Raw genomic sequence first — 16764 nt, 5'->3', positions numbered from 1 at the left:
ATTTAAGTAGAAATCTTGGATGTATGGACAAAAAGATTCAGGTAAGGACTTTTAAAAACTACAATGGGTGTGTTGTATGCTGGTCATAGGTAAGGTGGTTTATTCTATGGATAGATGGACAGTAAGTGCTGTCATAAATAAGTTTCCAGTCCAGCATGTAAGGCACTTCCAGATTGTCATTCCATCTGAACAAGTGGAAAGGGGAGCAACTAAGAAACCAGCTACTCTTGTAGGATCCATTGGTGAAGGGCAGAAAGCAGCCCCCTAACTGGAAAGATAGAATCGAGTACTGATAGTCATACTTACTAGAGCAGAACCCCATGGAAACCACCATGGGCACTAGTGCTGGCATAGAAAATCTGACAGCTAACAAACTGATAGAGACCTAGTGTGGACAAATGAGAGTTAAAAACAACAGAGGCTGAGTGTGGAGAATCCCTACACTTTTATGAACTTCACCCCTGGGAAACAATACCAAATCTTCATAATGAATATCAGAGAAAAGTGCCCTTGTGCTTCTGATAGAAGAGAGAAAAGGAGACCATTTACGTCCCATCAGAACATCTTATTGGTAAAATACTTGTCCTCAGGAGAAAATTTTACTGGGAAAGGAAATGGCCAACTTTAATCCACTCTAGTTATTCTGTCCCACTTAAAGTGTCCAAAACTACAAAGTGACTGTAAGGTTCACAGCCCAGGGACACAGGCTTACACACATCATGTCTGTCTTTCATCAGAATTACAAGGCATACTCACAAATAAAATTAAATTAAATTAAAAAAAAATGAAACAAAGCACAAAAAAAAAAAAAGAATTACAAGGCATACTAAAAGGTGAAAAACATTTAGCAAGCATCAAAACCAGAGCCAGATATGGCAGGCATGTTGGAGTTTAAAGACTTGGAATTTATTTATATGGATTGTTACCCTGAACAGGTGGTTCATGACATTGAATGGTTAAAGGGATTGTAGATAATACTATAACATTGTTATTGTGAAGATAGAGCACACAGATATGTCTGCCCTGTGCCCTGGAGAGATCAGGATGTTCCCTTTGAAGTGGTAGCAGTCACAAAGGATAATTGCTAACGTGGTATAATGCATGAGGTGGTACTTTGAATTACCATCTGCGAAGGAGAATCATAGAAGCAACAGCAGTTTCTTGTGGTAGCTTAGGGGGTAGCTCTGTAGCAAAGCTTGTCTCTGGATCCAGTTTCCAGTACCAAAAACATACTCAGTTCCTTCTGTGTTTCCTTCCCATTCTAAAAATACTTCGCTTATGCATCAGAGTAGTTGTAAGAGAGAGGTTGTACATTAGAGTAAACTCTCAGTAAGCTGTCGCAAGCTAGGGTTAATCTTGGTTTTTTCCTTGTAACATTTGACACAACCCTAAATTGTTTAATTTTATTAGTATCTCCATCCAGCTGTAAATTAGAGCTAACTAAGGAAACTTTTAAAAATGCTCAGACTCCACCTCCAAAAATTCTAAGGTTGTTCTGGACATTCTTCAACAGCTGTACAGGAGAGGTGAATGCCTGCCTGCTAAAGGTTGGAAACCAACCCAGCACAGCGGTTCACACCTGCAATCGCAGCACTCAGGAAGCACAGACAGTATGATACTGAGTTTAAGACTAGGCAGCATTTGAGATTGTCTCAAATGAAACAAACAAAAGAAAGGTTGGAAACCACCTTTCTAGATGGTTGTCAATGGAGATTTGACTTAGAGGAAATCGAGAAAAATTTATAGATGAATAGTTATTTTTTCAAATCTAAATATGGTGGGTGCTAGTGGCTCATAACTGTAATTCTAACTACTCAGGATGAGATCTGAAGATCAGAGTTCAAAGTCAAAGAAGAAAACTCTTCAAAACTCCATCTCTAATTAATCAATAAAAAGTATCAGAGAATGGCTCAAGTGGTAGAGTGCTAGCCATGAGCAAGAGTGTATGGCCCTGAGTTCAAGCCCCAGAAGTAACACACACACACTACAAGCTAAATACACGTAACTATCTCTGACTGTACCATTTCTTCTTCCCATTGCTATTGCTGATTGAAAAGATAGGATTTTTGTAATTCCCATAGGCAAGCATAATTTATCACTGAGAAAATTATCGCTTCATCCTTGTTTCATGCTTAGTACTTGAACTTTGTAAAAACTGTTGGATATTTGTAATATTTTCCATATTAGAGAAAAGTGCAGATCCTTAGTTTAGTTGGTCTCAGACTAGTATTTAAATTCTCAACTATCCTTGATTTAACTACATAATGTGGATAATTTGACTTTCCATCATTTTAAATGTAAGAATTCATGGTTTGATTTTTCAATTAAGGACCAAGAATTGAGAGTCCTTTCATCCATAATAAATTGAGTTAGTTGCTTATTTGATTATCTTAATTTCCTAAATCTATAGAACAAGCATATCTTTGTAACTAATGCATATATAAGTAATCAAGAACTAGTGTCAAGTGATTTTATTGCTACAGAAGAAGTAACTTACAAATGTCCTCATAGTGAAGAGTCATTACCAAAGTATCTTATTGGCAATATTCCATATTTATAATTCTTGTTCAATTCCATCAAAATGTTGCTGTCTCTAACTTGTACACTATTAAAGCAGCCATTGTAATACCTGGTCTTTTTTAGGTTTTAGAATAGTTCTAAAGAAGAAAAATGAGAACTATGGCTGAAGTACAAGGTTTTCTGTTATTATTATTGTCTGGTTTCTGAATAGTAATACACAGATTATAAAAGCTCGTTTGGATTAAGTCAAGCCATATTTTTTTTATAAATTTCTAATTGCTTTAGCTTTAGCCAAGCTCCATAAAAATAGTATTATTGAATGCTAGAAATGCTAGTGTTTATTGTTGACATCCAAAAAAGATGCACTGTGTTTATTCAGATTGGCCACTGGAAAATCTGAACATCTCCCATATTTATGACTGAGCAAGTTTGAGACATCAGATTATATTTAATATGACTTAGTGGTTAGAGCTTTTCCCTTCTGTAGCCTCTACTGTGTACTTATATACATATATATACAGTTATATACATATATATACTTATATACTGTATATATGTATGTATATGCACGTACATGCATTAGAGAATAGCATTGAGTGTGTTTATCACTGACACCCCACCATATTTAGTTTTGTTTTTTTGTTTTTTCTGCACTGGGATCTGAACTCACAGTCTTGTAATTGTTAGGCAAGTGCTCTACCATTTGAGCCACATCTCCAACCCTTTTTGCTTTAGGTTATGTTTTCAAAAATGGTCACACATTTTACCAGGTCATCCTCCAGTGGTGATCCTTCAACTGTAATCCTCCTACCCTACTGCCCCCCAGGTAGCTGAGATAACAGGTAGATGCCAACATACCATGCTTACTTTGGAGAGAAAGAATCTCGATAACATTTTGCCCAGGCTGACCTGGAATCCTCCAGATTTCCATCTCTCTAACTAGGATTTCAGGTATAAACCACTAAACTGTCCATATTTAGCTTATTAAATAAAATTTATGAAAGGCTACTAATTTGGACTACGCTCCTAGTCTTGATCACAATAGATTAATTTAAAATGGAATCACTTATTCTTAAGTTTCATGTCACCAAACCAGACCTGACCTATACTTGAATAGGTAAAGAGATAGTAGAGAGATGGCAGCCATATTTCCAAACAGGAAAGTAGCCTATTCAGTATAATAAGGAAGTACCCTTTGCTTTAGCCTTACAAGGACAGTTACCTGATGATGACCAGTTGCTTTTTGCACCATGATGTTTCCTTATTTTGCCCAAGCTACCTTAGAATAACTGATTATTCTGCCATACAAAGCAAAGCTCCTGTCAGTTTGGACTAGATGTTGTCTAGTTCATGGATCACCAATTAAATCTTTACTTCAGTCTGTTGAAATTTTGATCTTTGACAAGCTGTACAAAATCACAGAGTAGCTACATTGATTTGGAGATGTTAAGTCTATAAACTTTACATTCCTGCATGCAATCATGTGGAGTGTTATTCTGTTTCAGAAGTACAAAGCACTTTCATCATTTGATGCAGCACATGATTTTTTTTTATTCCAAGCACATGATTTTTTTAATTTATTTTTATTGTGAAAATACTGTAAAGAGGGGTTACAATTACATGGGCAAGATAATATGAGTACATTTCTTATCAAGCATTGTAGCCTCCTCCTTTGTTTCCCCTTCCCATCCCTTCCCATCCTCCCTCCACCCCCCACCCATCCTCCCCATCCCACCCTCCTACCAAAGTTGTAAAGTTCGTTTTCGACACAACGACTTGTACATCTCATTGTTGCAATGGGTCCACCTGTATCCCTATTTAAATGATTTGTTTTTCCCCTTCCCCTCCACAAATTATACCAACATCAAATACAGTGAAAGCAGGGGTTATAATGTGGGGGAGGGACATACAAAGCAACAAAGAAATAATCTTATAAATGTGTTAGAAACAATCGCATGAAAGAAAAAAAAAACATTTGAATACATATCTTAGGGTTCAATTCCCTAACATCACCTTATCTGACCTTTTCTGCCAAGCCCATGATTTTAAACTCTGCTTTACACCTAGTCTTTCAGTAAAGAGACTAGTAGGGAATTAGAAAAAAAAAAATCATGAGACAATAGGCCTGATGCATAGTGTCGGTGAAGATTTTGAATCAATGTTTTCTCTTGAAGAGTTAATTGCTCTTTCAGGAAGTTCTTGAATGAACATTAAAATTACTGGGAATGTCTGTCTTCCTGGGCAAGAGCCTCCTAGAATAAGAGTCATGTTAGCAGAACAGCAAGCTGTGTAGTAACTTCTAATCGCCTGGTTTCACATCTTAAGTCTATCACTGGTTTTGTGATCTTGAGCAGGTTAGTCATCTCCTCTGTAAATTAATTTTTTCTGATCTATAAAATTAGCATGTTAGTAGTACCTTCTTATTTACATGTCAGAAATGAGTTAATATGTATAAGGGAACTTAGAACAGTCCTTTCTTCTTTTCCTACAATGCTACAAACTCACAGAATTGGCCTAATGAGACATGAAGTCCTTGGGTGGTCATTTGATGTTATTTATGGGTACATTTTAGTTTGTATCACTTAGGTTTATACACTAAGGTCAGACTGCAGAATTATCTCATTGACATTTGCGTGTGTTCCAGATACTCTCAGCCCCTACATGAAGAAATAGCCTTGCATAAGCATCTGAAACACAAAAATATTGTCCAGTATCTGGGCTCTTTGAGTGAGAATGGCTTCATTAAGATCTTCATGGAACAGGTCCCAGGAGGTAAGAGATGCTTCTCTTTCTTTCAAAACTATAAATTTCCTAGTCCTGGAAGAGGATTAAAATGAGTGAGATTTACTGGAGTAAAAGTCTTAATTTGACTATGCTGAAAGAGAAATCAGATATGGGGCATTAGCTGAAAGTTTGTTCGGATAAAATAAATAAATGTTGGGACCAATTTAGTATTAGCCATCATGCCTTGGATTAAGGTGAGCCATTAGCCTTTTACTTAGCCTGTGTTGTCTTTAGAGGAAGGAGTCATATTTTTGTATTTAAGCCCAAGAACTGGTACAATTGTTATAAATGTTCACTTAAATTAGTGTCACGTTTTTAGTATGCTTTAAAATATTTATTTGGAAGAGATTTTATCCACCTTTTATTTCTTTTACAGGAAGTCTTTCTGCTCTCCTTCGTTCCAAATGGGGCCCATTAAAAGACAATGAGCAAACAATTGGCTTTTATACAAAGCAAATCCTGGAAGGATTGAAATACCTCCACGATAATCAAATAGTGCACCGGGACATAAAGGTAGGCCATATCATGATTCATTTTCCTAAATTCCTGCAAAAATCTAAATTAGATGTTAGAAACAGTAGAAATATAAGTATCATTATATTCTCAGCCAGTTACATAGTAGTTTTTGTTCATCTCATCTGAGCCAGAACTAACTTCCTTATCCATATTAACCAATTGAGTATGCTCACAGTATATGGTATTTTCTTTGAGCTCTGTGGGATGAGTGTAGCAATACAGTGGATGCAGGGCATGCTCTCTGTTCCTGAGTAGTTAGCTCACAGGCTGGTTAGTCTTTGTGTCCTTGCCCATAATGACTTCTTATAAGTGTATATATTAAATCAATGGATGAATGGTTAAAAGAAGTAAATAAATAAAATTCCCCTTCCTCACAAGTACCTACTACTTTTATGCATTGAACTAAGAGTATTAGTTATAGATTCTCTAAAATAAAAGCATTGTGCTTGGTAAGAAATGTACGCATTATCCTGCCCATGTAACTGTAACTCCTCTGTACAGTATGTTCACAAATAAAATTAAATTAAATTAAAAAAAAAATAAAAGCATTGTATCCTTTCAACAAGAGAATGCAAGCTGAGGCGATGACTCAGTGGTAGAGCACCTGACCAGCAAACATGAAGCCTTGAGTTCAAACTTCAGTATTAGGGGGGGAAAAGGACCAAAAACATTTAGTTTGGCATAGTGAACTAGTCCTATGATCTTAATACTCAGAAGATAGGTGCAGGAAGATTTCTAGTATGAGGCCAGCCTGCGTTATATGGCAGGTTACCCCAGGCCATCCTGAGAGGAGAGGAGAGGAGAAAGGAAAGAAGAAAGGACAGGACAGGAAAGAAAAGGAAAGGAAAGGAAAGGGAAAGGAAGGAGGAAGGAAAGGAAAGGAGAAAGAAAGAAAGAGAAAAAAGAAAAGAGAGAAAGAAAGAAAGGAAGGAAGGAAGGAAGGATGGAAGGAAGAGAAACGAGGGAGAGTTGGAGGAAAGAGAGAGATGGGGGACTGCAGTGTAGCTCAGGGTTAACGTGCTTGCCTAGCAAGTGCAACATACTAGGTTCAGTTCTCAATACAAGATAAAAAACAAAAACAAACAAACAAAAAAAACCTAAGCAAAATAGAGCTTGGCAAAGGTCTTACTATGGCAGATATGTTAGTTTTGTAACTAAAACACAATGGATTCACATCTTGGTGAGTACAAAACCAAAAGGCACAACTAGCAGATTAAAGAGTAGAGTAGTATGACTTGTAGCAGGCGAAGAGAGTACTGACGTCATTTGCAATCAAGAAAGGAATGCTAGCCCTGAATAAAGCATGGGGATTTTATTAAAGAACCTCTGCAAGCTTGACACCATTGGCTCATGCCTACAATCCTAGCTACTCAGGAGGCTGAGATCTGAGGATCACAGTTCAAAGCCAGCCCAGGCAGGAAAGTCCATGAGACTCTTTATTTTCAATAAAACACTAGAAAACCAGAAGTGACACTGTGGCTCAAGTGGTAGAGCGCTCACCTTGAGCTGAAGAGCTGAGAGATAGTGCCCAAGCCCAGAGTTCAAGCCCCACAATTGACAAAAAATAAAAATAGAAAAGAACATATGAAAAATCATATTGGAATGTTCATAGTGGTGGGCACATTCCCAGATGTGATCAATTTTATATGTACATTTTTGAGCATGATCAAATGTTTGGTTCATGCAGAAATCACTGTTCAAAAGAAAGATGACATATTTCTGGGCATGCTCAGTTTGAGGTCATAGAGTACACATTCAAAAAACAAAGATGTTGGATAAAAATGCTCGATAGGAAATGTACTCATGAACTCTGTACAGTATCTTTACAATAAAAATATATTTAAAAAATACTACAGGATAGAAAACAGTATAATGAGCAAAGTTTACTCCAGGTCACCTAGAAGAATAAGCCAGAGTTGCTGGGTGACCTTGGCTCGTCCCTCATAAGTTTCTTCAAAGAGCTTTAACTGAAACAGAAAGGCATAACACTTTGAAGGAGCATTAATAGTCCTCTAAAAGAATAGCAGCTTTCTCACCCATTAATGAAGATGTTTGTCCCTAAAAGTGCTGTCTTGTTCAATAACTCATATTATTACCATGTTCAAATCAGTTTAAAGGCCTGTTATCTGTGATGTCCCTAAATATCCCAAGGGAAGAAAAAAAACAGGAAAAGAAAGATAATGATTGGGAAGTTTGGGAATTCATATTTTATGGACACATAGTATATACAGCCCGTGATGCCTGTAAAATACAGTGAACTATCTTGTGGGACAATGTTTGACCTTTCATGCTGAGTAACAGATTGTGAACAACTAATAATCTATAATCAAAATTGTTATCAAGAATTCTCTAGTGATAAATTGTTAATGAAAAGCATAGAATGACATCCTTATTTGTTTTAAAGGCTCTTTTTTAAAAAAATTTAAGTAGATATCAAACAGAATTGGCAAGAAATAGAAAAGAAAAACATTTTTTGATTGAAGTCCTTTTTTCCCTAGGGTGATAATGTATTGATTAATACCTATAGTGGTGTTCTCAAAATCTCTGACTTCGGGACATCAAAGAGACTTGCTGGCATAAACCCATGTACTGAAACTTTTACTGGTATGTTTTTTGTGTTTTCCAATAATGATACTGATCTTATATAATGAAAGAGCTAATAGCTGAGTTTAAGCCTAAAAGATAAACTGAGTCTTTGTTCTTAGGCACATTAATATGGATGCTGTTAGATACTCACTGAAAAAAAAAAAGTACAGAATGTAACCTGTGCTTTTCTCTTCTTGTGTTTATAGGATTTACTCAGTCTCCTGATTAATACTAGTGAAGATTAGTTTTAAATCTCAATTTGTTGTTTTTCCATTTCCTGTCCTTTCATCTCTGGTTGGCCTACAGCCACTCTTAACACTGGCTTGATTACTTTCTTAAGATTACTGTTCCCAGCCCAACCACTCTGTTTCTTACTCATGCCCAAATCACTTCCCATCTGGACTCTGAATTACCTCTTTCCTAGTCTATTTTTCTACCCTAGGATCCATTCCCCTGCTTCAGAGTATAAATAACCATAGGATTTCAATTCAGAAAGAGGAAGTGACTCAGCCACTCAGAAGAGGGGTGGGGAGAGAGCTTTCCTGAGGAATTAAGCAATACAGCGTCTGAATTGCCTCTAGTACAAAGTGTTGGGAGGGTACAGACAAAGTGATTTCCAAAAAGGTACAGGTGGCCTAGAGGAAACTAAAGTTTAAGAGATGAGAGAGGATGGTAGAAGGGGTGGCTCTGATTAAGATTCATTGCACACATAAATGGATGTGTGAAAGTGAAACCCCTTTGAAGATAATAATTTCTTAAAGAGGTAAAGCACTTTGAAAAATTAACACACAGTTCAACAAAATGAATACCAGGAAGCTGTCTTTCCTAAAGATGGTAGCAATTAAGAGAAGGAGGATGGAGATTGGGAAACACAATCATAATAGTCATTGTATATAGGTGAAAATGGAATCAAGGAATAAGGAGGACAGTGGGGTTGGGACAGATGGGAGGAGGAGAGAAGGGTGAAAGGGATGACACTGTTATGGGAGGAGGAGAGAAGTTGAAAGGGATGACACTGTTAAAGATGCATTTCACACAGAAATGGATGTGCTAAACTGAAACTCCCCGGTACAGCTATTTGAAGATTATCATAGGAAGGAAAAAAGAAATCAATTATGCACCAGGAAAAAGAAGAGATTAAAAAGAGAGATGAATGACTATCAGTAGTTACAGGATGGTAGGAGGCACTGCAAAACAGCCCTCAACTTTATGTTCTTACCATTTCAATACAATGAGGCTCATGAAGCAAAAGTTTCCCTCCTCCCCTCCTTCTAATTATTGTTGTTGTTGTTGTAGTTGTTATGATTAATGGGAGAAAAACTTAACGAAGGCAATGACTAATCTTTGGCTTAATATAAAGCCATAGGGCCAGATTCTGCATTCCTAAATCCCAAACAGCAGTTGGAAGTGCCCCTGTTGTGCAGACAGGAATCAGAAGTCAGGAGAGTTTTCATAGGCCAGAGCTCAGGGTTTTAACTTACCCTTTGCTCTTTGTGCTCACCTTTGGGCTCCAATCCACCTTCTTTTTCTGCCTTGCCTACTACTTGTCCTGGTGGCCTGGGAAAAAGAAAAAAGAAATTCCCCAAGTTTGCTCCTCAGAACATTTAATCAGCCGCAGTGGGTATTTCAGGCACAGAATTACATATATTTAGAACACTTTTTTTGAATAAAATAATTTTCAGCCTACTGGGAGCTTTCGATGTCTTTGCGTGCCTTATAGTCTCTCAATTTGGCAAGAAACATTTAGTTCCTGCCAACACTCAGAAACTTCTGAGAGGAAAAGCCCTACTTTCATTCACACACTTTTGGGAGGTGGGGGAGAGAATGTTAATTTAATGTTTTTTGCTAACATTAAGACTAGACTATCAACCCTAAAATAGTTGTAGGAAACCAGTCCACAGGGCCCTTACTTGTCCCTCTCCTATTGGTCACAGGTAAAAATGACCTTAACTTATGACCTTAGTTCACTGGCCAGCACCCCTCTGAGGGTCATGGCTTACAAATCTTGATCTTCCAACACCCTACCCCTCCTAGCACTAACTCAGTGCCCTGCCAGTCTTATACTTCCGTACCTTGATGAACTGTAGCTGGAAGACTGTGATCTGTTTCTTCTCTTGGTGATTTGGTGAGGGGAAAGGCAACAGTGACGGTCATTGATAGAATACTTACTGCATCCCTGACTGCTGAGCACCTTATTCACACTGGCATTCCTTCAACTACCCTAACATTAGGTATCATTAGCTCATTTTACGATGAGAAAATTAAGATTCAAAGAGTTTAAAATAATTTGCCCAAGGCCACAAAGCTAATTAGCAACAGAGCTGAGGTTTAAACTAGACTTGACATGCCACAGAGAACTCATTATCTTCTCCCCAAACCTGTTCCACCCACTCTCTTCCTTGTCTCAGACAGAGTTATCACTGGCAGCTTCTCTTACTCGCCAAGCCAATCATCAAGAAGGCCCATTGGCTCCACCCACAAAACGGTTCAGAATTGGATCTGTTCTCACTCTTCTTCCCTCTACCACCTCCTCTCACTATGATACTCAGTCCAGCTCCCAACTGTTCTCCTTTCTCCACTCTTGCCCCCTACTGTCTGTTCTCAACACAGCAGCCCAGTGAGATCCTTTTAAAACACATCAGTCAAGCCAGGCACAGGTACTGGTGGCTCACACCTGTAATCCTAGCTACTATAAAGGTTGAGATCTGAGAATTATGGTTCAAAGCCAGCACAGGAAGAAAAGTCTATGAGATTCTTACCTCTAGTTAACCAACAGAAAGCTAGAGGTGGATTTATGGTAGAATGCTTGCCTTGAGGAAGCCCAGAATTGAAGCTCCAGTACTGGTACACACACACACACACACACACACACACACACACACACACACACGTCAAGCTCCAGTATTAGTACACACACACACACACACACACACACACACACACACACACACACACACACACACATGTCAAGCCCTATCACCCAGAGCTATCCATGACTTTCTATTTCTTTTAGAAAACAAATGCAGAAGTCCTTACAAGGTGCTGGACAAGGCTCACATGTCCCTTCCTACTGTTCCCTGCTTGCATATTCTGCACCTTCCTGCATTTCCTCATGACACCACTCAAGGTAATGTTTCAGGTCCTTTGCACATTCTTCTGTGCAGACACAGAATGTTTTTCTCACAGCTACTAGCATAGCTTCAGCTCCTTGATGCCTTAATCCCAATGTCACCTCCCCAGTAAGACCTCCCATGAATTTCTTCTTGACCATGGGAGCCTTCCTGGGGCTTCTGGTTCCCTTTACCCTGCTCTATTTTTTTTCCATTTGTAATAACATGTGACTTTCTACCATACTATATATAGTTTACTTACCCATATGATAATACTTTGTTATTTGTCTTCCACTGAAAAATGCAAGCACCATATGCCCAGGATTTCTACTTATTCCACTCCTTTATTCTATATACCTCAAAGAATACTCGATTGATAGTAGACTTCGTATAGACCTGTGGACACTCCAGTGTTCACAGCTGCAGTGGCAAGAAATTCTCAAATTTATATTGGAATTTTTGTTTGTTTGTTGTTGTTGTTTTGTTGTTGATAGTGGTGGTAGGGGTGGTAATAGTGGTGTCAGTATGTAGCACAAGTTGGCCTTGAACTCACTTCAGTTTAAACTCAATGTGATAGCTAACATCTGTAATCCTAGCTACTTAGATGATAAAGATAGGAGAATCAGAGTTCAAGGCATACTTGAATAAAATAAATAAAATAAAAATTATCAAGACTTTAATAAATAAAGCTGGGTTAGCTGAACACTGGTGATTTGCGCCAGTAATTCTTTTTTGTTGTTGTTGGTCATGGGGCTTGAACTCTGGGCCTGAGTGCTGTCCCTCAGCTCTTCAGCTCAAAGCTAGCACTCTACCACTTGAGCTATAGCACCACTTCCGATTTTCTTGTGGTTTATTGGAGATAAGAGTTTCACGGACTTTTCTGCCCGGGCTGGCTTTGAACCAGGATCCTCAGATCTCAGCCTCCTGTGTAGTTAGGATTACAGGTGTGAGCCACTGGTGCCTGGCTTGTGCTGGTAATTCTAACTATTTAGGAAGCTGAAATCAGTAGGATCTTAGTTCTAGACCAGCTCCCAGGGAGGAAAACTCCATGAGACTCCAGCTTAACAGAAGAAATAGGGCATAGTGGCATATACTTGTCATCCCAGTTATAATGGACATCTTAAAATAGATGGATCTTTATCTAAGTACATCCTAAGACAAAGAAGTGAGATTCTCTCTCAGAAATAACTGGCACAAAAAAAGAACTATAGGCATGGCTCAGTGGTAGACCATTTGCCTGCCTCAAGTATGAGTCCCTGAGTTCAAAACTCCAGTACTTAAAAGAGAAAATAAAAAGCTTGGTATAGTAGAGTACACCTGCCATCCCAATCCTAGCTACTAGCAAGGTAGGTGTAAGGATCACAGTTTGAGGCCAGCCCAGGCAAAGTTACCAAGACCCTCTCTTAAAAAATAAAAATTGGCCGGGCGCCTGTAGTCCTAGCTACTCAGGAGGCTGAGATCTGAGGATCAAAGCCAGCCTGGGCAGGAAAGTCTGTGAGACTCTTATCTCCAATAAACCACTAGAAAACCGGAAGTGGTACTATGGCTCAAGCGGTAGACTAGCACTGGCCTTGAACTAAAGAGCTGAAGGGTAGCACCCAAGCCCAGAGTTCAAGCCACACGACTGACAAAAAAAAATTATACAAAGATCTAGGAAAGCACAGCATAGCTCAAGTGGCAGAGGTTTGCCTAGCAAACTTGAGATCCTCAGTTCAATATCACAAAAAGACACAAAAATTACACAATTAATGGGATACCATGTGATTTTCAATACATGTGTGAATTATGTAAAGTCCAAATCAGGATGGTATTATCATTTCTTGGTGATAAAAACATTTAAATCCCTGTGTCTGGATTTTTTGAAACATACAACACATGATCATCAGCTATGCACACTTACTGTAGAGCAGAGCTCCTCCTATTTCACCATAACTTATTAAGTCATTAACCACCTTCCCCTCCTGCTCCCTTGCTTCTCCCCTCCCTACCTCCCTTGCTTCCCCCCCCTGCCTCGTTTCTGGTAGCCATTATTCTCTGCTTGGCTTCTCTGAGATCAGTCTTTTTGGACTCCACATGGGTAAGATCTGTGGGATTCATCTTTATGCCTGGCTTATTTCACTGACCACAGTGTCCTCTAAAATGAAGACCGAAAGGATATGTACTCAATTCATTATCTGAGAAGTATAGATCTAAATCATTGAATGAATGAAATAGATTTTTTTTCCTGGAAAAGATTAGAAGTACATGTAGCAACCATATTTATATATTTTCAGAACTGAATGCAGCAGATATGTTGATATATTCTCTGTTGTTTTCAGAAGACTGAGGGTGGAGTAGTATGCACCTGTATACTCCACTATTTTAGAGACTAAGAATATACCTCTTCAAGCCGGGCGCCAGTGACTCACACCTGTAATCCTAGCTACTCAGGAGGCTGAGATCTGAGGATCACGGTTCAAAGCCAGCCCGGGCAGGAAAGTCCGTGAAACTCTTATCTCCAATAAAAACCACCAGAAAACCAGAAGTGGCGCTGTAGTTCAAGTGGTAGAGCGCTAGCCTTGAGTTGAAGAGCTGAGGGACAGCATCCAAGCCCAGAATTCAAGCCCCATGACCGACCAAAAAAAAAAAGAATACACTTCTTCATAAGTAGATAATATTGGTGATAGTTGTATCACTGATAGGATTCATGATAAAAGTGGCCCTTTTCATTTCAATAACAGCAGAGGAAAAAAATTGAACTTCAAAGAAAATGAGGTGCTAGGATACAAATCATGTCTTATTTATGCAGAAAAAAAGTTATCTATCTGTCCCCGGTTTTCAAGTGGAATTGTGTTTAAATCATTTCCAGGTACCCTTCAATACATGGCACCAGAGATCATTGATAAAGGCCCGAGAGGCTATGGGAAGGCGGCAGACATTTGGTCTTTGGGCTGCACAATCATCGAAATGGCCACAGGAAAACCACCCTTCTATGAACTAGGAGAGCCGCAAGCAGCCATGTTCAAGGTCGCATTTTCTTCTTTTTTTTCTTTTCCTTTCTTTTCTTTGTGTGTGTGCTCCTCACACACACATATGCTGGTACGGGGATGAACTTGGGGCCTAGGCTCTTTTTGCTCAAGGCTAGAGCTCTACTACTTCTGGGTTTTTTGGGTGCTTAATTGGAGATAAGAATTTCACAGACTTTTCAGCCTGTGCTGGCTTTAAACTGTGACACTCAGATCTCAGCCTCCGTAGTGGCTAGGATTACAGGCATGAGCCTATAATTTTCTTCTGTTTTAAAAACGAGGAGATAAGGGTTTCCATAGCCATGTTCTATATATACATGCTTTTTAAGGAAAATATCTCGAGTAACCAGAAGTTGAAAGCACATTCAAGTTCAAGAAGACAGACAGACAGACAGACAGATACACACACACACACACACACACACACACACACACACACACACTTATTGCCCTCGTCTCACATGGTGGACCTGTCTCTGCTTTAGTTTTCTCAATTCTGAAGTGAGATTCAGGATAATATTCTTCAACTATTCAATATCCCAGAATAAGACATCATTATAGGAAAGATGAGTTAAGCTCTTTTGGGAAACCATATGAATATTTTTCCACATAGGGCAATGTAAGATATATTTGTGCTTTTTTTTTTTTTGCCAGTCCTAGGTTTTAACTCAGGGCCTGGGCACTGTCCTTGAGCTCCTTTTGCTCAAGGCTAGCACTCTACCATTTGGCCACAGCACCACTTCGGGCTTTTTCTGTATATGTGGTACTGAGGAATTGAACCCAGGATTTCATGCATGCAAGGCAAGCACTCTACCTCTGAGCCACCTTCCCAGTCCTATTTATACTCTTAACATCCAGAAATTCAATCAAATTGATATTTTCCTTTATTTCTTGACCATATAAATTTCAAGAGTCCATTTTTTTAAAGCGCATAATTGCCGTTTTTGAAAAGGTCAACCATTTTCAAGCCTGTTAACTTGCTAATAAGCAATGCTTTAGGGAAGGGAAGCATGCTCCCCCGCCCCTCCAGCCATGATTAGAGGCACTGACATGGAAATAAACATGAGTGAGTCCAGGTGCCATGATTTGGACACCTGACCAGTGAGTGAGGCAGTGACCTGACTGTACTGGGCCAGCAGGAAGTTTTCCATGGTAACTGTTTCCTAGGAAGCAAAGCCCTCCTACATGTTACCTTCTGTTCTTGGCAAGTCCTTCCAGTTTTCACCATTCTCAGGTTTCACTCTGAAGTGCTGTTCTACTACTAATAGTGCAGTGATTATTATTGTTACACCTCTGTATGCCATAGGCCAGGCTGAGCTGTGCACAGAAGTGACACTGTCTCTAAGAGATGATATTACATAGATTCTGACAATGGTTAAATCTAGGCTGAATTGAAATACTTCTGAATCCTGGCTTTAACATAATCAAGATAGTTGAGACTTTGAGCAAATTACCACCTCAGCTTCCATGTCTATAGAGGGAGATAAAAATAATACCTAAGGACTTGCCTAGCAAGTGTAAAGCCCTATGTTCAAAGCCAAATCTCTCTCTCTCTCTCTCTCTCTTTCTCTCTCTCAGACACACAAAATAGTACTTATCTAAACAGATTTTTGAGATTTTGAGCACTTAGAATAGTGTCTAACACATAGTAAAGCTCCATAATTATTAAAAATTGTTTATATAAGAATATGTATAAGCTATAGAACAACAGAAATATTTCTTAGAACATTTTCTCTTCGTTAAATATGTGAAAACATCATTAGACTTTTTTTAGAATGATAGCAATGGGAAGTAAATTCTAAATGTGATAGAAAATACTATTTATTTAATCTTTTTTTTTTTTTTGTCAGTATGGGGCTTGAACTCTGGGCTTGGGCGGGCGCTGTCCCTCGCTCTTTAGCGCAAAGTGAACACTCTACCACTTGAGCCACAGCGCCACTCTGGTTTTTCTAATGGTTTTATTGGAGATAAGAGTCTCATGGACTTTCCTCCCCAGGCTGGCTTTGAACCGTGATCCTCAGATCTCAGTCTCCTGGGTAGCTAGTATTACAGGTGTAAGCCATCAGTGCCCAGCTATTTATTTAATCTTAAAGTACTTTTTTTATATGGTACTGGCATTTGAACTTATGACTTCATGCTTGCTAGACAGGAATTCCACTGCATGCGCCATGCCATTAGCCCTTTTTGCTCTAGTTATTTTTGAGATAGGATCTCACTTTTTTGCCCAGGACAAAGTAGACCTC

General features: G+C 38.8%; 1 protein-coding gene across 1 annotated transcript in view; it reads left to right on the top strand.

Moving 5' to 3' along the window:
• Positions 1-16764, top strand: part of Map3k5 (mitogen-activated protein kinase kinase kinase 5) — a 181772-nt gene that overhangs the window by 132768 nt on the left and 32240 nt on the right. The window contains exons 16-19 of the mRNA XM_042701048.1: positions 5165-5292; positions 5681-5817; positions 8319-8424; positions 14365-14522. Coding sequence (XP_042556982.1) covers positions 5165-5292; positions 5681-5817; positions 8319-8424; positions 14365-14522 — 529 coding nt within the window. The remainder of the gene's footprint in view (positions 1-5164; positions 5293-5680; positions 5818-8318; positions 8425-14364; positions 14523-16764) is intronic.

This window comes from Dipodomys spectabilis, unplaced genomic scaffold (genome assembly GCF_019054845.1).
Source record: "Dipodomys spectabilis isolate Male_0828 unplaced genomic scaffold, ASM1905484v1 ptg000001l, whole genome shotgun sequence".
In the NCBI taxonomy this organism is placed as follows: domain Eukaryota; kingdom Metazoa; phylum Chordata; class Mammalia; order Rodentia; family Heteromyidae; genus Dipodomys; species Dipodomys spectabilis.
Note: the sequence above shows the minus strand (reverse complement) of the source record. Positions and strands in the feature narration are given on the sequence as shown.